The 22,436-nt window shown below is 45.4% G+C and overlaps 2 protein-coding genes across 3 annotated transcripts in view; one reads left to right on the top strand and one right to left on the bottom strand.

The window, feature by feature from the left end:
* Ift88 (intraflagellar transport 88) overlaps nucleotides 1–22,436 on the top strand; it is a 309,460-nt gene that overhangs the window by 118,964 nt on the left and 168,060 nt on the right. The gene's annotated exons all lie outside the window — the stretch shown is intronic.
* Eef1akmt1 (EEF1A lysine methyltransferase 1) lies at nucleotides 246–19,242 on the bottom strand. Of its 2 annotated transcripts, none has more exons than XM_051195614.1 (5): nucleotides 19,225–19,242; nucleotides 14,710–14,872; nucleotides 8,896–8,978; nucleotides 1,110–1,390; nucleotides 246–424 (listed from the first exon to the last, which is right to left on the bottom strand). In XM_051195614.1, the coding sequence occupies exons 2-5, from the start codon at nucleotides 14,851–14,853 to the stop codon at nucleotides 288–290; spliced, it is 645 nt and encodes a 214-aa protein (XP_051051571.1). In that variant the 5' UTR covers nucleotides 14,854–14,872; nucleotides 19,225–19,242; the 3' UTR covers nucleotides 246–287. The 2 variants fall into 2 exon arrangements, with proteins under 2 accessions (XP_051051571.1, XP_051051570.1); XM_051195613.1 differs by having other exon boundaries at nucleotides 19,181–19,230.

The following is a 22,436-nucleotide window of genomic DNA, read 5'->3' as shown; positions in this document are numbered from 1 at the left end:
ACAGGTGGCAGAGGCAGGCGGATCTCTGTGAAATTCCAGGCCAGCCTGGTCTACAGAGCCAGTTCCAGGACAGCCAGGGCTGTTAAACAGAAACCTTATCTCAAAAAAACAAAACTCCCAACCTCATTACAGAAACAGCAATAAGTTTTATTTTGAGAATTAAGCCAGGAGAGTCCAGTCCAAGGCAGAGTGAGGGGGAGGTCATGTTTCAACAAAAAAAGAAAGAATAAATTTGGAAACGTACATGTTCCTTGGTGTCCTTTATTGCCACATAATGCTATGTGAATTTAGGTTTCATAGTCCAGACCAGAATCATAGTTCGCGTAACAGCGGAACTCATTGGCCAAGTTTCGGGAATGTTCTGGAATAAACTTGCACATCTTCACACCGAGGAGCTGAGCTGCCTGCTCTTCCATGACGGCTCCTGTGAAGACCACACCAAGTGAGCTGAGAGTCAAATGGTCAAACGCCTGCCTACAACTGAGTTCTAGCTGAAGACCCCTGAGGATCTGGGGGACAATCCCAAAGCGCACAGGAGATAGTAATTTTATTTTATTTTATATGCATTGGTATTTTGTTTGCATGTGTGTCTCTGTGAAGGTGTCAGAAGCCCTGGAACTGGAGTTACAGACGGGTGTGAGCTGCCATGTGGGTGCTGGGAATTGAACCTGGGTCCTCTGACAGAGCAGCCATTGCTCTTAACTGCTTAACTATCTCTCTAGCCCCAGATACAGTCTTTATAGTCCCCTTTTACTTCCTCTAACATGTTTTCAAAGTGCCTCCTTTTCCTGCTTCTTTTTATTGTGTGTATGTGCGTGTTATGTGATACATAGATCTGCTATGCATGTAGTGCAGGTATGTGGTCATAATGGTGGTGGTTACTAAACACAATAGCTAACATGTGTCCACATGCATGAGTCAGACCATATTAAACACATGTGTGCTGCATCACTCAATTCGCAATGGGCCTCTGGGGCAAGGGATGTCACATAACTCCGTTAAGGCCATGCGATAAATGGCAGACCCAGGATCCAGTTGTAAGACCTCTGCCAACTCTTGAAGCCAGCACCCTGACAGGGCCCTCACAGGATGTGAAGGGCAGCACCCACCTGTGCACAGCAGAACCTTGCCCCGAGTCAGGAACCGGACTGTTTCGGATGTCTTCCTGAGACATTCCTCAGACAGATAAGGAGGATCTGCAACCACAATGTCAAAACTGTGCTCGGGGATTCTTCCGGGTAAATCCAGGGGATTGTTGTAATCATAGAAGACAAATTCCTCCCCATATATGGCGAACCTTCTGTCGTACTCAAAGATGTATACAGAGATGCCCTCCCCGTGCAGCTCCCGGAGCTTCTGATACACGCTGGGCGCACTCACACAGGCAATTCTGGAAGTGAGTGCATAACCTGAGGTCATAAGTGGTGCAGATAGTCTCTGTGCTCAGATTTATTTATTTTTTCTGATACTAGAAAAAAAGAGTATTTTAATTCAGTTCCACTTAAAACTTAAAGATTCCTTACCCCTTACTGAATGCGTACGTCCACATACAGGAAACTTACATACATTCAGTTGTTTACTGGTGATAACTCTATAGAATACATTACATCCATGCAAAGTCTATGACTTATCTTACTGTATGTATTGGTGACTTTTACATCTGATCCCTTTTTAAAACAACTACCATGTAATATGATCCTTCCTAAAAGGCAGTTCATACGATGGTTCCAACCTTTGTAAGGTTGGAAATCTCTTGAAGACATCACACTTCCCAGTGTGCCCTCTGAGACTTCACCACTTTAAGCCATGTAGTTTCCGGTGTGTGAGGTTCTGTGAAGACTGCACTGTTTAGTCTGCAGCCATTTCTGTCAGTTCACACAATTACCAGTGCATCAAGTACAGTGACTTGTACAAACAAGGCTTTTTCTTTTGGGCCACCAACCAGCTCCCAAATCATGACACAGAGACTTATTGCTAGTTTTGAATGCTTGGCCCAGCTCAGGCTCATTTCTAGCTAGCTCTTTTAACTTAAATGTACCTGTTTCTCTTTATCTACCTTTTGCCTTGGGGCTTACTACCTTTCCTCCTTCTGTATATTTTACTTTCACCACTTCTCATGTCTGCCGGCTGGCTTGCGGACTGCCTGGCTTCTGGCCCCAGGCAGCATCACCCTCTCCTTCTCTAGTTCCTCTTCCTTCTCCCCAGCCTAGATTCTCCTCCTATTTATTCTCTGTCTGCCAGCCCCACCTATCCTTTCTCTGTCTAGCTACTGGCCTCTCAGCTCTTTATTAGACCAATCAGGTGTCTTAGGCAGGCAAGGTGAAACAATTTATGCAGCACTCCTTTTCATAATTAAACAAATGCAACACAAGCAAAAGTAACACATCTTTACAGAGCTAAAGTAATATTCTGCAGCATAAACAAATGTAACACATCTTTGTCCAGTTAAAATAATATTCCACAACAGTGACTATTTTTCATAGTAGATGAAATTACACCATGATTTCAACTTTTCTTCCAAATGTCATTATTTGTAAACTGTTCATTACAGATGCTCAAACTTTAAGTTTCCTTGATGAGATCAACAAATCCATTGGACACAAGAATGGAAACAGCAGAAACCCAGGCTATGCGCAAGAGCCACTAACATCAGTTCAGCCTACCACTGACAGCTCACTTGTGCCCTGAGGTCCCCAGATGTAAAGAAGAGCTCTGAGAACTGAGGATTTATGCCACACCAGCTCTAGCTCTTAGGAACTCTAAAGGCCTCTTTCGTGCTAATACATAAAGCGTGATTTTCTTGAACAAAGTAAGCTCATATTAAAGAAGTTAACAGTGTAAGCAAATATAAACAACATCTAAAGAAAACTTTACAGGTTTCACTTCTGAGGAACCAGGTATTTAAAATATCTAATTCCAGCCAGGCACAGTAGGCACGCCTTTAGTCCCAGTACTCTGGAGGCAGAGGCAGGAGAATCTCTGAGTTTGAGGCCAGCCTGGTCTACAAGAGAAACCCTGTCTGAAAAAAAAAAAAAAAAAAAAAAAAAAAGTGAGGTGGGGGCTGGAGAGATGTATCAGCCATTAAAGGCTAGGCTCACAACCAAATAAACCATGGGATGTCTCTCCCATCCCTCTTGCTATGTAGGTGCGTGTTTGGGTGTGTGTGCACGCATGCAGTGTCCTCAGACCCTCTGGAACTGGAGTCACGGGTAGTCATGAGCCACTATTTGAGTGCAGGGCGCTCTTCACTCCCACCCATCTCCAACCTGACATTCTTCTCACAGAGGCTGGGAAGGCTTTGCAGCCCAGTTCTCATGCAGCAGACAGTAAACCCTAGGCAGGACATGAGTCTCCTGGTGCAGTGCCTCTGCACTGGGCAGAAAGGCAGAAGGAGCCCAAAGCAGCGGGAACTTCACTGCTCAGTGAAAATGAGCAGCAGCTTGAGGACTGCATGCTCACAACAGGGCTCAAGGAGGAAGAGGAAAGAAATAAAGACGTTTTTCCTGAAGGCTCACCTCCCAGCAGGCCACACCTGAAAAATTCTAAAGGTTGTGCTTCCAGTAGGCCAGTAGCAACGCTGCAAGGAGTAAGAGCTGGGCGAGGTGGGTGGTGTACCCTTACAGTCTCAGGCTGAGGCAGGAGGACTGCTAGGAGTTCAGAGCCATTCTTGGATATACAGTGAGTTCTCTGCCAACCAGGACTACACTGTGAGACACCGTCTCACACAACAATAACGAATGATAACAGAGGGAATGAGAGGTCATGAGGAGGAGGTGGCTGACAGTAGAAGTTTGCAGGCAGTGGAACCAGGGGACTGCATGCAAATTCCTACTGGCCAGGCCCTGCGGGCTGATCTCACACAGGTGACCAATTCGTTGCTGGTCTCTAATATGTAGACTATAAGCCCCAGATGGGATATCTCTATCACACTCCCTCCTCCTGAGGCGCAGGGGTCACCGTGCAGAGGGGGAGAAGAGGCTTGAAAGGGTGTGAGAGCTACAGGTGGTGATGACTACAAGAAAAGTGTTTTCAGAACAAAGGACAGTTGCACACACAGATTCACGGCAGTTGAAAGACAAGCATGCTCGAGACCTACGCAGAAAGCTGGGTGTGGTGACTCATAGATAGCTCTGAGTTCAAAGCCAGCCTGGTCTGCATATCGAGCTTCAAGACAGCTAGAGCTACATGGTGAGATGCTGTCTCAAAACAGAAACAAGCAGGGTGGTGGCCCATGCCTTTAATCCCAGCACTCAGATCTCAGTGAGTTCCAGGCCAGCCTGGTCTACAGAGTGAGTTCCGGGACAGCCAAAGTCACACAGAGAAACCCTGTCTCGAAAATACAAAGAATAAAACAACAAAAAACAAACAAACACAAACAAAATAACAACAAAAGGATCTGTGCTGGCTTGGGACGGGAATTCCAGCAGCTGTGGTTGCAATGTAGAGTATAAATGTAACTGCTCCCCAGAGTATAAATGTAACTGCTCCCCAGAGTATAAATGTAACTGCTCCCCAGAGTATAAATGTAACTGCTCCCCAGAGTATAAATGTAACTGCTCCCCAGAGTATAAATGTAACGGCTCCCCAGAGTATAAATGTAACTGCTCCCCAGAGTATAAATGTAACGGCTCCCCAGAGTATAAATGTAACTGCTCCCCAGAGTATAAATGTAACTGCTCCCCAGAGTATAAATGTAACGGCTCCCCAGAGTATAAATGTAACGGCTCCCCAGAGTATAAATGTAACGGCTCCCCAGAGTATAAATGTAACGGCTCCCCAGAGTATAAATGTAACTGCTCCCCAGAGTATAAATGTAACTGCTCCCCAGAGTATAAATGTAACTGCTCCCCAGAGTATAAATGTAACGGCTCCCCAGAGTATAAATGTAACGGCTCCCCAGAGTATAAATGTAACTGCTCCCCAGAGTATAAATGTAACGGCTCCCCAGAGTATAAATGTAACTGCTCCCCAGGATGGGAACCCAACAGTGAAACAGGTAAGGCACAATGGGGAGGGCACAATCTGCTCCCACAAACACTGAGCTCACCTTTCAGAAAGAAAGGTGCTTCTAATTAATATTTAATGGTAAACATTATTAATTAGTGGGGAAATCCAACATATCAAAGGAAATGTTATCACCAAATGTTATATAGACTTTTGTTTTGTTTGTTGCTTTTGTTTTTTTCAGGACGGGTTTCTCTGTGTATCCCTGACTGTCCTAGAACTTGATCTGTAGACCAGGCTGGCCTGGCACTCAGAGATCTGCCCAAGTGCTGGGATTAAACGCATGCGCCACCATGGCCCAGCTGAGATGCACATGGTCAAAGCCTTGGTCTCTGCTCATTAGAAGGGGCTGTGCCAGGAAGCTGGGTCATAGGGAATGTGCTTCCTTGCTTTGCTTCCCGGCTATCTCTGCCGTGTGTGCTGCTTCCTACAGGTCAACTCACCATAACCAAAACCTCCAAATGCATGAGCCCAAATGAGCCACTATCTCAAATATTTATCAGTGGTTGAAAATCAGCAAGCTAAGAGAAACCAAATAAACAGCAATGTAAAATCAAAAGACTTCCAGCTGAGGAAGACACATAGGACACACCCATGTGATTCATGCCTGTTTGTTCCCTCATCAAAGCCCATTTAGCAAACAAGTAAAATTTCATTTTGTTTTGTTGTTTAGGAATACATTTCTGTGAGCAAAGGGAACAGGCAGGAGAGTAAAGTAACTATACTCAGGAAGCTGAAGAGCTAACAGGTGGGTGGCTGGCTGGCTCAGTTGGCCCAAGCAGCTAAACCTGGTGTCAGTAGCCAGGAGAGCTGAGCAGTCCCTGGCTTACTTACATCTCAGCATCCCCAGGGGCTCAGGGTGATGTAGACCCAGGAAACCCAAGACACAGAGTGAAGGTGAGGCTAAAAACAGAAGTTGTTGAAAGATCTATTTAAGAAACAGTTCGTTCCCAGGGTTCTCTTTCATATCCCCATGTGCTAAGGTAACTGGAGAAAACTAGAGGAATGTTCTGTGGCTTGGGGGATGTTTGGGAGGGAAATGGCTGACAGAGATGACAGAAGGTACCCTGTGGAAATCAGAAGAGGGCTGGGTGTTATGATAAAGCCTGTGGGGGACCTTGGTGGATCCCATGGCAGGCAAGGGACCTGAGGAGGAGGGACAGACATGCCAGGCAGACAGAGCTTAAGTGAGAAGTTTTAATAGAAAGGGAAAGGGGTGGGGAAGTTAAAAGAGGTAAAGAGACACCAAGATAGAGGACAGAAGACCAGAGGGAGACAGGAAAGTTCTGTCTGATCCAGGGGAGCAGCAGGAAAGAGAGCATGAGTGGGTGGGGGTCTTTCTCTTAAAGTCTGCACCAGTGCAGACTATGCAATCAATAGAACCCTGGGCTGACCAGAGTACTGCCTGAGTGCATTCTGCCAGGTGACAGGGTCAGGCCAGCGTAATGCCTGAACCCTTACACGGGGATGTAGCTAGTGGAATAGCCAGGCCCTGGATTCCAATCCCAGCATCATGGGTAGCAGGTAGAAGATGAGAAGTTAGAAGGTCCCAGTAAACCAACTAGATACTGAGACTCCCTCCAGGCACTGAAGGCTACTAACCTCCAGGCAGGGATGAGGAGAATCTTGCCTGGACCTCCAACCAGCACAAGGGAAAAGTCCCAGAGGCTTCCTGGAAAACAGCTCATCCTGATCCCTTACTACAGACACTGCAGCAAAGAGGGCTAAGGATGCACCTCACCTGAAATTAGTTCCCAGCACACACCAAACAGAATAAATAGATGAGGTCCACCCTTAGGTCAACTCTCCAGTTTTTAAGTGTTCCACCCACCCTTAGGTATGAAGCAAAAGGCAGGGCCCAAGGAGAATATTTAATGTCTAATAGACATCTAATATCAACTATAAGGGGACAATCACTGCAGCATCAACAGAGGCTATGCAGGAAGGAGACATCACTCATGTGTTGAGGCCTAGTACTCAGCCAGGCTGTCACTTTGAGGGCGGAGTGGATACTTTAGTGGGTTGGTATAGCTGGAGAAAGCAGGTTACTGCGGTTGGGCCTCTGAAGGGCACAGATTGCCCAGGGACCCAGCCCCTGTCTGTCTGCTTCCTGGATGTTGAGAGGTACCGCTTTGCTGAACTAGAGCCCTGAAGTGAAGCCAGCACACCAGGAACTAAAATGTCTGAAACCATAATCCAAAATAGAGCCTAAGTCAATCACAGAACTCAACAGCAGATACAAGCTGAGAATTCTTCCAGAAAATCTGGGTAGACACAAATGGTTCAAAGGGGGGGATGAGGGGTGGTGGTGAGAGGATCAGGTCCCATTCTCAAATGACAGAAGTACCAGGAAAAGGGACCACACACACACACACACACACACACACACACACACACACACACACACGCGCGCGCGCGCGCGCACACGCACACACACGCACACACACACGCGCACATGCACACACACGTGCACACACACACGCACACGCACACACACGCACACACACGCACGCACGCACGTGCACACACACGCACACGCACGCACACGCGCACACACACACACATACACACACGCACGCGCACGCACACACGCGCACACACACGCACACGCACGCACACGCGCACACACACACATACACACACGCACGCGCACACACGTGCACACGCACACGCACGCACACACACGCACACGCGCGCGCACACACACACGCACGCACATACACACGTGCGCACACACACACGCACGCACACGCGCGCACACACACACACGCACACACGCGCGCACACACACGCGCGCGCACACACACGCACACACACACGCACACACACACACACACACACGCACACGCACACACAGCAGTAGTGATGGGGAAATCGAAGAAATAATTTAAGATAACCTTCCAAAGCAAACATGAGCCTTAAGAATGAAAGGCCTCCCCAGGGTCCAGTGTGACAGAGGAAGTTGCACATCTTTACCAGGGATTAAGAGAATTCTAAACATGCAGTGGGTAGGGATGGAGGAAGGGTTAGGGTTAGGGTTTAGGTCAATATGATGTTACATTCCTTTGACTTTTTGAATGTTGGGTTTCTTAACAGTAATAATAGAGCAACATTTTCAAGGACAGAATTAGATACTCAGCAAAACTATTAAGTTCAGAGAAAGAGGAAATCAAAACAATTTTCTGGCAATTCCTTCCTGTAGACCTCTTCCATGGAAGCTATGGGTGTAATCCACTTAGATGAGGCTGTAAACTAGGGACTGGAGCACAGAAATGGGTAGCCTAGTACAGAAGTGGCTGAAAGACCCCAGCATGCTGGCCAGGGGATTCCTCAGTAAGAGCAAAGCTAGAGGTTGACCCTCAGAAAATACTTTTCCCTAAGAAGATAAGGATGTAGCTTGCTCAGCAAGTACAAGTACTTGACCCCTAGTGCTGCAAAAGAAAAAGAGAAAAAGTAGAAATGAGAAATGTTATCTTGAAGGTGGGTGTGGTGGCTCACACATGAAATCTCAGCACTTGGGAGATGGAGGCAGAAGGATCAGGAGTTCAAGACCAGCCTCAACTACATAAAAAGTTTGATGTTAGCCTAGGCTATATGAGGCCCTCTCTCAAGAGAATGGGGTGGGGTGGGGAGAGGCTACAGTGAATAGATTTCCCAGTGTTCCCTAGACTTAGTACTGTACAAGTTCTTAGTGTGTCATGAGCTGCAAACCATGTAACAATATTTATATATTACAATTCAGACTTTTAAGAAACCATCTCATTTAGGAAGGACATTCAAAATACTCATTTATACATTCATCTGTGCCTCATAAATGTCATGATTGTTTCCACATGTCCCTCAAACTAATTTAAGCGAGAAAAGAAAAAAGAAGCAAAATCTGAAGCTTACCTGCCACCTTCTCCAGCAGCAGCGATCGATTCCTGTGCAAGTCGCAAAGCAGTGTCCTGACTATACCAAAACTGGCTCAGTTGCTGTAACAGGGACAGGATGACCATTTCAGAATTCATACAAGTTATTTAAAATCAGTACAATCCCCCAGTGACTCATCAGAATCAACACACGGAGTTGCTATCAGGGGCTGCTAATGTCACAGAGCTAGTGCCAACAAGCAGCCAATGCTCTCTTGATGGCAGAACTTACCCCACCGGAACTTGATCCGGCTTCTAGAGTCAACCATCACTAAACAGACCCAGAGGACAGAGCCCTGTCGTCAGTCAGGGCTGTCCATGGCTTCCTTTGTCTTCCACCTCATCATGTTTCCCAAGTTACTTGTTTGTCCCTCAATTATGTTTGCTTTTAGTTTTGATGTTTTGTTTCATATTGATGGGTGACTTCCTTTAAATTTCTGGTGGTTCCTACTTATATGTTCAATTTTATAAGTAAAGGATGATGCTGATATGAAAGTTGTTTGGTTTGCCTCTGTGGTCAGCCCATTTCTCCACCTCTCTTCCTAGGAAGTCCAAGCTGTAATGCATAGAGTCTGCTTGAAAAATCTGCCCAAGGTCTTGCCTGGCATGTGTGGGGTCCTAGGTCCTAGAAGGTTATTTTTTTAAAGTAATGACAATCTGTCAAGAATACAAACAAGCCAAGAGCCTGGTAGGTAAAATGCAGAATATACCCACACAGTGGACCATGGTCCAACCAGAGGGACCTAGGTACTGACAAATGCTACAGTGTAGATGAGTCTTCAAGCACTAAGTAGGAAAAACAATCTAACTCAAAACCCCACTGTTGGGTGATTCCATCCTTGTTACCCAGAGGTAACAAGATGGGAAGAGAAAGGAGACTGGAGTGGTCAGGCAGTGGGAGGGACTGCTAGTGAGACCACGACAGCTAAGGGAAGAGGCAGATCCCTTCCTGAAAATGCTCTGATGGGCTGGAGACAGAGCTCAGCAGTTAAGAACACCTGTTGCTCCTACAGAGGCCCTGGGTTTGGTTACCAGAACTCCCACCGTGGCTTACACAGCTACAACTCCAGTTCCAGGGGATCCAGTACCCTCTTCTGACCTCCTTGGGCACCAGGCATGAGCATGGTGTACAAACACACACAAAAGCAAACACTTATACATACAGAAGTAAGTGAATGGTTCAGTGGTTTCCATTGCTGGGTATTCTTGCTCTGAGTACACGGGGACGTTGTTTCAAGGGTCTCATACACAGGCACTCCTTGCCTTGTCTCCCAACTTTATAAGCTAAACTTATGTCATCAGTTTCATCCATCACGTTTCCTTACCCTAGATCACAAATACTGCATCTTCTTAATATTTTTATGTTTAACATTTTAATCCATGTAGACTTTGGTTCTGTGCACAGAAAATGAGGACTGAAGTTTGTTGAGTCGAGGGCAACACAGAACCAGATACCTGCTGTCACCCTGAATGTTTTCTCCTGGCAAACATCTTTACCCACTGGGTTGTCTCCCTGGCCTCTGGATGCTTTTTCTGACTCTACTGCTAATCCAATGCCTGCACTGAGGCCCCTGAATTTTGTTATGACAACATCTATCACAGCAGCCACCACTGTGGCCTTAGAACACTCTGCTTTATTTACAATTGCCCTATCCTTCATTGCTTATCTACTTACATTATTTTTGGATTTCTGTGTATCCACTTGAGCACACACTCTCAGAGGCCAGAAGTGGGTGTTTACAAGCAGCTGTTAGCTGCCTGTGGATGCTGGGAACTGAACTCAGGTCCTCTGGGAAATGCAAACACTCTTAGTTGCTAAGCCAACTCTCTAGCACCTATTGTTGTTTTGTGTGATTAGTACTCAGTCACTACTTGGAGACAGGGGCTTACAACTGCTCTGGGCTGGAACTTATTATGTAGTCAGACTGATGTCAAGCTCACAGCTGTCCTCCTGTCTTAGCTCCTCTGAAAGCTGACCTCACAGGTATGAGCTAGCATGCCTGGATAAATATTTTTCTTCTTCTTTTGAACTCTTGAAATTGAATTCTGTGTCTTGTAAGTGCTAGGCAAGCATTCCATTCTCAACACTAGTATTTGCTGTTATTATTGCTGCTAGGGTCAAATCCAGGGCCTCACGCAGGCAAAGTGAGCACCCCCAACCCCAGGTAAGATGTAGTCTTACTCCTACCCCCTTCCAAAGGTTTATCTGGAAGGACTTACTAGCCATGGTCTGCAAAGCAGCCTTCAAAATTATAACAACAAATAGCAAATAGGATGCAAGTACACACCATTCTTTAAGTCAGTGGCATTTCTGACTAATGAAAACCAGGATTCTTATGTAGTTCACATTTAGTCTGCACAGTACCGGCTGAATATTTATTTGAAAACACAAATTTCAAAATGTTTCCAAAGACAATGCACATATACATTTGCATGTACACATGAATTCATGTCTGTGTCTACATTCTACATGGATGGCTGGAGGAAAGGCCCTGTGCAAGGAGCATTACAGGAGCCTCATTCCCCTGCATCACAGACGCAGGGGACAGTCTCAAGCATCCCAAGTCACAAGAGCTATCTGCAGGGAGGCTCCAAATGACCCTTCTTCCTCAGCTACACTATTAGTGGCCTAAGGTTTTGGTTCTCATGTTATTCCACAAAGTAAAAAAAACCCTTTTCCTTTCTCTCTTTCCCTTCCTTCCACACCTCCATTAAAAAACTATTGATCCTCTAACACCACCTCCAAAGCTGTGGGATTAGAGACTGTATTATAGGAACACGGCCTTTTAGCAAAATGCGACTCCCACAAACTACTAGATTTACAATGAAAATCAAGCTTCCTACCATCCCACATCTCCTCACTCTTGGGCCCCATTCCTCGGAAGTTATCATCTTCTATTCTTGTTTTTTCATCCTTTCCTACCTCTGAATGCTATGTTTAAATTCTGTCTCCAGATTGACCTCTTTCTTTGGCATACATTTTGCTCTCTCATACACACCTTCTCCCTTCATTGTCTTCATGTAGTTGTAATCTACATTTTGGATAACTGGAACCAACACTGTTGAATTACATTCTATACTAAGAGTACATTTATTTTCCAGTGTGATCGTTTGTTCTTAGGTAATAATGCATGATTGCCTGGTGCATTCATTCTTTATTTAGAGGTAGGGCCTCACATATCCCACACTGGCTTTGAACTCCCTATGTAGCCAAAAAGAGCTTGAAACTCTTGATTTTCCTGCCTCCCCCTTCTAAGTGCTGGATTATTAAGTGTGAGCCATCGTGCCCATTTTGTGAAGGACTAGGGATGAATCCAGTTTCATGAGTGCTAGGTGAGCACACCAACAAATCAGCCATGTCCCAAGTCCTTTGAATTTAGCCTCAATTCTCCCAAACCCTCCAGTGGCCTTTGAATACACCCTCTTCCTGGGGAGTATTCTACCATTCTACTTCCTGGCCCCCTAAGATCTTCCTGGAAGTTCAATGTTGTCCTAGTTTTCAGAAGGGCCACCTCTCTGACTTGGTGTCACCATCACCTGGGAATGCTCTCCTGCTGTGTGTCATAGGGCCATCTCCCCAAAGCTCACCTTCCTTCCGGTTTGCTTGCTGGAGCAGACCCTTCTGCTGGGAGTGCTGCAAGTCTAAACTGTATTACTCTGTCCTCACACTTGACTGACAGCTTAGCTGAACACAATTTTTATCAGAATACCGCTACAATTCTGAATTTCTACCTTTATTTTTCCTCCTTTCTTCCCTCCCATCCTCCCTCCATCCCTTCTTTCTTTTGAGACAGAGTCTCACTATGTAGCCCTGACTGGATCTGGAACTCAAAGATAGTCCCCCACCAGATTAAAGGCAGCCACCGCCACAGCTAGCAATCCAGTTTCTTTTATGAGTAGTAGTGATGAGGCTGACCTCAGCCTTGCTATGTAGCTGAGAACTCCAAGCTCCTGAACCTTTGTCTCCACCCTCCTGTGTGCTGGGAAACAAACATTACCACCTAGAGTTCTAGTTTCTGTCTTTCTTTTCCTCCCTCTCTCTCTCTCTCTCTCTCTCTCTCTCTCTCTCTCTCTGTGTGTGTGTGTGTGTGTGTGTGTGTGTGTGTATGTGTATGTTATACAGGGTTTCTCTGTGTAACAGCCCTAGCTGTCCTGGAACTCACTCTGTAGACCAGGCTAGCCTTGAACTCACAGAGCTCCGCTTGTCTCCCCAGAGCTTGGGTAACACAAGTGTACCATCAAGTCCAGCTTTAGAGCTCTGGTTTCTAATCAAGTTATTGAGAGGGGCAATGGGGCGCTAGTCCTGAGGTTCTAGGGTGACCCGCTCTTCTTGGAGAAGGGTTAGAGTCTTCTATGTATGTCCTCAGTGATGGGATCACAAGTGTGTGTCACTGCTCCCAGCGGTTTACCTAGGTGCTGAAGGTAAACTCAGGTCCTCATGCCTGCACGAAAAGTCCTTTACTAATGAGCCATTTCCCCAACTCTGCTCCTGGATATTACTTACTACCCACATCCAGAATTTTCTTGCTTTCCTTGTGTCTCGGTGTGCATGAATGTGTTTGTGTGTAGTGTGCATGTGTGTGTATATTGCTAGGTATGGAACACAGGAATACATATGTGGAATACACGCTAGGCAGTGGTCTACCAATGAACTATATTCCTAGTCCCTGGTTATTTTTGTTGGAAACCCAGCACTTGGAGGTAGAGGCAAAAGAGCAGGCACTCAAAGCCAGCTTTGAACAAAACAACAAATACAAACACACGAGGAGCCAAGTGGTCGTGGCACATGCCTTTAATCCCAGCACTCAGGAGGCAGAGACAGGCGGATCTCTGAGTTTGAGGCCGACCTGGTCTACAGAGTGAGTTCCAGGACAGCCTCAAAAAGGTACAGAGAAACCCTGTCTCAAAAACAAAAAAAAAGTCAAACTCGAAAACTTATGTTAGGGGCTTCCCTCAACAGTTTTAGTTTTTTAATACCTACTTCTTTTAAAAAAAAATTATCTCTTTATTATGTACAGTGTTCTGTCTACATGTTTGTCTTCAGGTTAGAAGAGGGCACCACATCTCATTTTTAGATGGTTATGAGCCACCATGTGGTTGCTGAGACTTGAACTCAGGACTTCTGGAAGAGCAGCCAGTGCTCTTAACCACTGAGCCAGCTCTCCAGGCCCCCTACTTCGTTTTTATTTTACTGTTTTGAGACAGGGCTTGCTATATATCTCAAGCTCTTCCTAAACTCACTATGTAGCCTAGGCTCACCTGAGGCTGCTTGCTTCTGCTTCTGCCTCCTGCCGGGCTACGATTACAGGACGCACTATTGCCCTGGTACACCTACTTTATGTATGGTTACAAAACGCAAATGTATAAATGTATAAAACTAGAAATTAACATTCTTAAAACTTTTCTCATTGATTTTTTTCATTATGTTAGATTGAGCTACCCTTTTACTGAAACAATACATGAATTTTTTCCATCAGGACTGTTGGGTTCTAGGAAGATCAATAGGGTGTGCCTCTACCCAAGGACAAAGCACAAGTCATGTATGGACATGACATTATCCCACTACCTGTAAAACCCCTCCTTCAATCACCAGCCAGCCTGCCAGTCAGAGCCAGGTAAACCTGCATGTACTGTCCCAGGACATCTGTCTGTCCGCTGTCGGCTTCCTGCTCTTGCTCCCTATAGTGTCCTCAGTTTCTGAATGACAGGTGCTAGAGGGAAGGACAGATAAAACAATGACTAGGCAATGGTAGGTACCACACCGATATTTCCCAACATGGATGCCTGTACTTACCCAATTCTCCTCTATTACCCCAACATTATATTTATCATCCCTTCCTGGGCTGGTGGACTGCTTCTGCTCAGCATAAAATTCCTGGAGAGCTGCTAAGGCGTGGGAAGAAAGCTGGGGTATATCATCATCTTCTGAATCACTCATTTCACAAATTGTCTATAACCTGCAGAGCAAGAATATATGTTGCATGGCCTTGTTTCCTCGGCCCACCAAATAACAATGAGGAAAATTAAACTCAAGACAATAACCCAAACAGAAGCGAATTTTTTTTTTCCCCCATTGAGACAGGGTTTCTCTGTGTAGCCCTGGCTGTCCTGGAACTCACTCTGCAGGCAAGGTTGGCCTCAGAGATCCATCTGCCTCTGCCTCCCAAGTGCTGGAATTAATGGTGTGTCACCATTGCCCGTCCAGAGGTGAATTTTATACAGAAAGCATACATATTTAAAACTTCCTAGGGCTGGTGTTTTGGCTTCGCAGGCGAAATCACTGGCTACACAACCCTGATATCCTGAGGTCAATCTTTGGAATCCCTGTAAAGACACCCAGACAAGGTGCTGGAGCGATGGCTCAGCAGTCAAGCACTGGCTGCTCTTCCAGAGGACCTGGATCTATCTTCAGCAACCACATGGCAGCTCACAAGTCAGTAACTCCAGTCCCAGGGGATCTGATGCCTGCTTCTGGCCTTTACTGGCACCAGGCACACATGTGGTGAATGGATACACATTAAGGCAAATACTCATACACATAAAATACAAATAAATAAAATCTAAAACAAACAAACAAAATTACAGATGAGGTGACATGCATATGCTAGCCTGGCCTCAGGAAAATAGACAGGAGATGGATGCAGCAAAAATGAGAGAAATATGGAACTAAGGTAGGATCGTCAGTATTGGGGGTGCAAACCTTTATTCCCAGCACTTGGGAGGCAGAGGCAGGTGGATCTCTGACTTGTGGATCTCTGACTTGACCTGATTTACACACCCGTTCCAGGCCAGCCAGGTTACAGAGAGACACTGTCTCAAAAACAAACAAAAAAAAGAAAAGGTAAGGCTCTGTCCACACCTGTGTCTGACCTCCACGTGAGCACTGTCCACACCTGTGCACCTGCACATACAACAAGCTCTAATGAAACTTCTCACTCATATTTTTTTGTCTTTGTTCCCCGGTGGTCTTTAAGATTTTTCTATTTGTTTTTGCCCTGTTGAACATTCCACAAGTTTCTAGTACTTTGGGTTTACGGAGGTTCTTGTATCTGAGGGGTTTCTAGTTTTTCAGCAAATCTGATAACAAAACAAAAATGTTGGCCATGTGGATTCTGGGTATCAAACTCAGTTCAACGGGCCTGTCCACAAAAACTTTATCGCTGAGTCGTCTCAGCAGTTCTCACCTTTGACACTGCAGTTTTCACGTCTACAAACAGAAGGCTGCTTCATATCTACACTTAATATATCCAATCCCTTTTCTTTTTATCGTGTATGGGTATTTTTGCCTCCATGCAGGTCTGTGCACCACACGAATGCCTGGTGCCCACAGAGGGATCACTGTACTTTTTTATTTAGTGCCCGAAACCTTGAAAAACGTATGTGTACATAGCCTAGATGTTCTTTAACTTCTTAAACTGAAGGCTATGCCCTCATATATGAGGTTGTTTCAAAACTAAATGTGTATGGGGGAGTGTTGTCATCAATAAAAGGTTACTGAACACGTAACACCCAAAAGTTAACTGAAGCACTCGGCACACAGGAACCTGTGGCTTTGGCCAGCGCCCACCCGTGTTGCACAGTACACTACAAATGAGGCATGGCAGCAAACTACACCTCACTTACACCATTACTTTAGGAAGTACAACTTTATCACTCGGTCACACAGCAATATATAAAAATCTCCTTAAACTCGTGATCCTTTCTCATAAGGAGGTTTTTGTCGTCCCCCATACACAGGCATAGAAAATAATCAAGTCAAGGGGCTGGAGAGATGGCTCAGCGGTTAAGAGGATTGGCTGCTCTTCCTGAGGACCTGAGTTCAATTCCCAGCACCCACATGGCAGCTCACAACTGTCTAACTCCTGTCTGATGGCCTCCTAAACACATACCTGCAGACAAAATACCAATGTGGATAAAGTAAAAATAATAAGAATTAAAAAACAATCAAATCAAACATTTGCTGATAGTAAGCATAGATTTTATTTATTTTTGTGTGAGTCTGGTGTTTATTTACTAAGGTAATGGTGGAAGCAGAAGTTTCTGTCATTACTAACCTTTTGTGTGTTGGGTGGGGGAAGGAATACAGAAGACTGGGTCTCATTATGTAGCTCAGGCTGTCCTGGAACTCACTATGCATCTTAGGCACTCATGACCCTGCTGCCTCAGATTCCTGAGATTACAAGTATGCGCTACCCCCATATGGTTGTTTTATATTGTTTTTATAATATCTCAGTGGATTTGTGAAGTTCTGTTAAAGAGATTTTCAGGTCTGAAGTGATGTTATCATTAAACTGCCCTGGAGTCATTCCTGGCTCCTATTCTAGATCAGTGTTCTGAAAAACCAGGAGTCATTCTTCTCCTAAGATAAACAATTGCAAACATCTGGAAACATTTTTTGTAGTGGTAATCAGTGGTATTGCTGGTAACCAATAGATAACAGCCAGCTATGTTGCTGAACTTTCTATAGTTCAGAAGACAACCCTCCACTTCAAAGATAGAACCAGCCCTTAGGTTGAGGAACTTCAGAGAGAAAGAAATGGCAATATGGGAATTGTTCTATTACAGAACTGTGGCTCAACATCATTGAATACAGGGAAGGATCTCTCTCTCTCTCTCTTTTGAGACAGATGTCTCTATGGAGCCCTGCTTGTCCTGGAACTCAGTCTGTAGACCAGGCTGGCTAGAGATCTGTCTGCCTCTGCCTCCCAAGTGCTGGGATTAAAGGAGTTGGACCCCACTTCATGGCTAGGATTCCTTACTTATATGAAAATCTTCTGTTACCATGCATCAAATCTATCTCCCAAAACAACTAACAATACTGTATGTTTCCATATACTATTTATAATACCTTCTGGAAGAAATTTAGGTCAAGTTGGATGGTGGTGGCACATGCCTGTAATCCCAGCACTTGGGAGGCCAAGGCTAGCCTGGTCTACAGAGTGAGTTCTGGGACAGCCAAGACTACATAAAGAAACTCTGTCTTGAAAACCAAAAAAAAAAAAAAAAAAAAAAAAAAAAAAAAAGGAACTATGTGGGGCTAGAGATGGTAGAGATGGCTCCAGTTTAAGAGTACTGGCTGCTCTACCAAAGGACGAAGGCTCGATTCCCACATGGCGGCTCACAACCTCCTGTAACTCCAATTCCAGATGATGCAGATGAGCTTCTGCCAGCACATATATGGTTTACATATGTTCATGGAGCTCACACACATACACACATCAACAATTTTGTAAAGAAATAATTTAAAATAAAAATGAAAAATTCTATGTGTGGGGGTCTGAGTATGTGAATGTAGGTGCCTGTGGAGGCCACTGGATCCTCTGGAGCTGGAATCACAGATGGTTTTGCTTTATAACTGGGCCCATGTGCGTGTGTGCGTGTGCGTACACACACACACACACACACACACACACACACACACACGCGCGCGCGCACACACACGTTTTCAGACAGGGTCTCTCTACATAGCCTGGCTGTCCTGGAACTCGCTCTGTAGACCAGGCTGGCCCCAAACTCTGCTCTGCCTGCCTCTGGGATTAAAGGCGCGCCCCACCACAGGCTAGCTATGAAAATTTTGTGCTTCTTCTTTCAGACCAGGCTCTTTGCCCGAGGCAAGTCCTTCCGTCTCATTTTCTGAATACTGCTTAGCCTATTAGGCGTTTATTTAATTTTTGAAAAGAAGATTGTTGGGGTGTGGTGGTGCAGGTGTAAGAACAGCTCTAGTGAAGCAAGAGGAGCAATGAGTTCGAGATCGGCCTGGGGTACACAGTGAGACATCTCAAAAATAAACCCCACCATAACTTCCACCAAGAAAGCAGGCCATGCACACACAAATTAGAGTACACCCAGGTTGCCAGCAAGTGTCTCCCCCCCCCCATTTCCTCCCCACTTCCGGTTAGACCGCCATTCCAACCTGACCACCAGCGGGATGCTAGGACCTGTTTCCGGGTCAAGATACCCAGGTCACGAACCCCGCAGAGCCGAGACCCGGACCACTAGGAAAGTCTCAAAGGGTCAGCGTGGACCGCGAGCCCCGCCCCGTGGACGGAAAGCCCCGCCCCGTGGGCAAAGAGCCCCGCCCCGTGGACGGAAAGCCACGCCCCGTGGACGGAAAGCCCCGCCCCGTGGGCAAAGAGCCCGTCCTGTGGACAGCGAGCCCCACCCCGTAGCTAGCGAGCCCGGTCCGTAGACGGCCAGGCCCCGCCGAAGTCACCACTGAACGCACGCCGCCGCCACGGAACCCACCCGAAATTGCCCAAACCCACCTAAAGCCCTTAGGCCTCTGCTCCACTCAGCGCCCGCCACTCACCAATGACACATGCGCAGATGCGCCGGTACACAGGCGCCGTGCGAGGGACGGCCGCGTTTGCGCAGGCGCAGACCGGTCGCTAGCGCCCTGAGGGTCTAGTTCCGCCCTGCGAACTTAGGTTTCAGGCGGTCAGGCAGTTTCCCACTAGGTTTTTTTGTGCTGTGGGTCTTAAAATTGAAGCCCTGACTAAAACAACAAAGGCTTCATATATTAGGGGTTCAGAAAGTCTTCCAAACCATTAGTCTTTCAGAGCTTTCAGTGTTGAACGCACAGGGAGTATATGAACACATATTTTACCAACTACACTACCTGGCATGGTAGTTGGCACACAATAGACCTGAATAAAAACTAAGGCTCCCTTTCCCTCTGTTGTAATTTAAGAAAAGCAGTGCATGAGGGAAAGACTCCATGCGACAGGGTTCAAGCAGAGAGGTCTTTTATTAGGGAAAGGGATCATAGGGAAGGGGAACGGGGAGACCCGCCTCTGGAGACAGGAGCAGCAGGAGAGAGGAGAAAGAGTGGGAGAGAGAGGGAGGGGAGGTGGGCAGGGCCCTTTTAAAAGGGAACCTAGTGAATGTGCACAGGAGGTGCTCTTAGTGGCTGCCCCTGAGGGTGTGTCCTGTCAGAACCCCAAGGACAGGCCGGTACAGATGCCTGAGTGCTAACTTCCACAGCTATCAAATCACACGGAATTTGTTCTCTCAAAGGGGCAGGCAAACGACGTGATGTTCCTCTTCCCTCCCTTGTCTGTCTGTTTCACGATCTGCCTGAGTCACCTCATTTGTGGCAATATATGAATCGCTCAGCTGCTGATGTCATTCAATAAAGCACTTTAATAATGGGTTGGGTCATAATTTCCATATACCGTACGCTTTGGTCCGTAGAAACCCATACTTCATTTTGATTACGGTTGCTCTGAAAAGCTGACTAGTCTTTTATGACTTAATAGAAAAGTTTATGTAACAGCAAATTATTTGGGGGTCTGACTTTTTTTTTTTTAAAGATTTCAAAGCTTGCATTCCTTTTATAAGCATGTGCACAACGATTACCTTCATCATGTATTTTATTGTATATTATTTTTATATTAAAGTGTCCAAAGACACCAGAAAGTTCAAACCTTTGTTGTTTTGGGTTGTTGTTGTTTGTTTGTTTGTTTTTTGTTTTTGGTGGTGCCCTGCATCTTTAATTCTAGGTCTCAGAAGAAGCAGGTGAATCTGAGTCTGAGCGCAGTCTGAACTACACAAGTTCTTGGAAAGAAGGGCTACATATTAAGACTCTCTCTCTCCCTCTCTCTCTCTCTCTCTCTCTCTCTCTCTCTCTCTCTCTCTCTCTCTCTCTCTCACACACACACACACACACACACCATTGGTGTTTTGCCTGCATGTATATCTGTGTGATGGTGTCAGATCCCCTGGAACTGGAACAGGTTGGAGCTGCCATGTCGGTGCTGGGAATTGAACTCATCCTCTGGAAGAGCAGCTAGTGTTCTTCATCACTGAGCCATCTCTCCATATTCCTAAAGAAAGATTTCTTTGTGTAGCCTTGGGTATCCTGGAACTCTTGTAGAACAGGCTGACCTTGAACTCCCAAAGATCCCTCCACCCGCCTCTGCCTCCCAAATGCTGGGGTTAAGCATGTGCAACCACTGACCTTATGAGGTTTGATCATTATTATTTTTGGTTGGGGTTGAGTGATTCTCCAACTTCAGCCTTTGAAGTAGAAAGGACTGGCAATACTACAATGTTGGCCCTTTAAAAAATATAAAGGGTTGCCCCTTACCAGCAGGAAGTAGTTTGGAAAGAACAACACCCAAATTCCCAAATATTGTCTATAAATGTTTGTTTTCATTTAAATGGACTTGGCTATAAAAAAATAAATTTAAAAAAAGAAAAAACGCAGCCACAAATATATATATATATATATATAGTGGTTGGCACATGCCTTTAACCCCAGCACTACGAAGGCTGAAGTGAATGGATCTCTGTGAGTTTGAGGTGAGCATAGTCTGTATCTCCAGTTCCAAGATATTTATGGCTGTTACACAGAAAAACCCTGTCTCAAAAAGCCATAAGTAAATAGATAATATAATCTCAGATAACTAAGATTTTAATCACACAGATTAAAAATAATTGAAGTTATTAATCAAGTAAGATTTATTTAATAATAGACTAAGTCATAAATTAGTGTTGGCAGGAAACTCGAGTTTGGGATCACTTGTTGGATTTTTTTTCTCCAATAATAGCAGCAGCTGGTGCATCAGAATTGCTTTGCTTTCAACAAAACCCTGCAAAATTCAGATGTCACCAATGTGATAGCATCTTGAGCTAGGGCATTTCAGAGTTGATGAAATCTAAAAGCTTATCCCTTGTTGATGACATTATGCCCCTTCTACGTGGATTGGACAGTGGGAGTTTTTCTCTTTTGATTTCCAATGTTAGCTATATGAACAAACAAGAAAGCCCTCACCAGACACCCATGCCTTCATCTTGGACTTCCTGGCCACCAGGACCATGAGAAGCCATGCTGTTCTTTAAGCTAGTCAACTCAAATATCCTCTTATATGGGACAAGTGGACTAAGACAGCTGACTGAAAACAAGGTCATTTTGAAACAGAAGAGACAAATGGCTAACATTTTTAAATGTTTAAGGACTGGATATGGAGGGTGCAGTGAGTAAAAGCACAGACCTTCATACTTTGACTGAACCCACCTGTAGTCTTGTGTGCACACATAGTATTTAATGACTGTTACATGTTAAGTTCTTTGTTAGAATACATGTACCAAATGTAACAAACAAAGCTTGCCTGAAGATCAGAATGCAAAGCTAGACACACTAGTCAGCCATACAGGCCAGTCAGTGGTGGCACACACCTTTAATCATAGCAGCCACTAGTTAGCCATAGAGGTTAGGCCGGTAGTGGTCACCTTTAACCCCAGCACTAGGGAGGAATATCAGGCCAGAGGAGACAGGAGGGCAGTGTACTCAGTCTGCAGTCATGCTGAGGACAGGATCAACCCAGCCTTGGTAGAGGTAATAACTCTCTAGTGGTTGACTGCTTTGCTTTTCTGATGTTCAAGCAAGCTTTATTTGTTAGATCATAAACAAACTATCACCACAATTCCCCCTTTTTGTCTAATACAAAAAGATTACAATTAATATAATAAAAACTATGTACAAGAATTATAGGCAGTAAGTGCATCAACAATGTCTAG

The sequence above is a fragment of the Phodopus roborovskii genome, unplaced genomic scaffold (assembly GCF_943737965.1).
Source record: "Phodopus roborovskii unplaced genomic scaffold, PHOROB, whole genome shotgun sequence".
In the NCBI taxonomy this organism is placed as follows: domain Eukaryota; kingdom Metazoa; phylum Chordata; class Mammalia; order Rodentia; family Cricetidae; genus Phodopus; species Phodopus roborovskii.
The sequence above is the reverse complement of the archived record's forward strand: the minus strand, read 5'-3'. Positions and strand labels throughout refer to the sequence as shown.

Bases quoted from the DNA above. Each gene is read 5' to 3' on its own strand.
- Eef1akmt1 (XM_051195614.1), bottom strand. From the start codon at position 14,853: ATGAGTGATTCAGAAGATGATGATATACCCCAGCTTTCTTCCCACGCC. The intron at 1,391-8,895 runs GTAAGCTTCAGA...ACTCACTTCCAG, and splicing joins GCTGCTGGAGAAGGTGGCAG to AATTGCCTGTGTGAGTGCGC. The intron at 425-1,109 runs GTGGGTGCTGCC...TGGTCTTCACAG, and splicing joins CAAGGTTCTGCTGTGCACAG to GAGCCGTCATGGAAGAGCAG.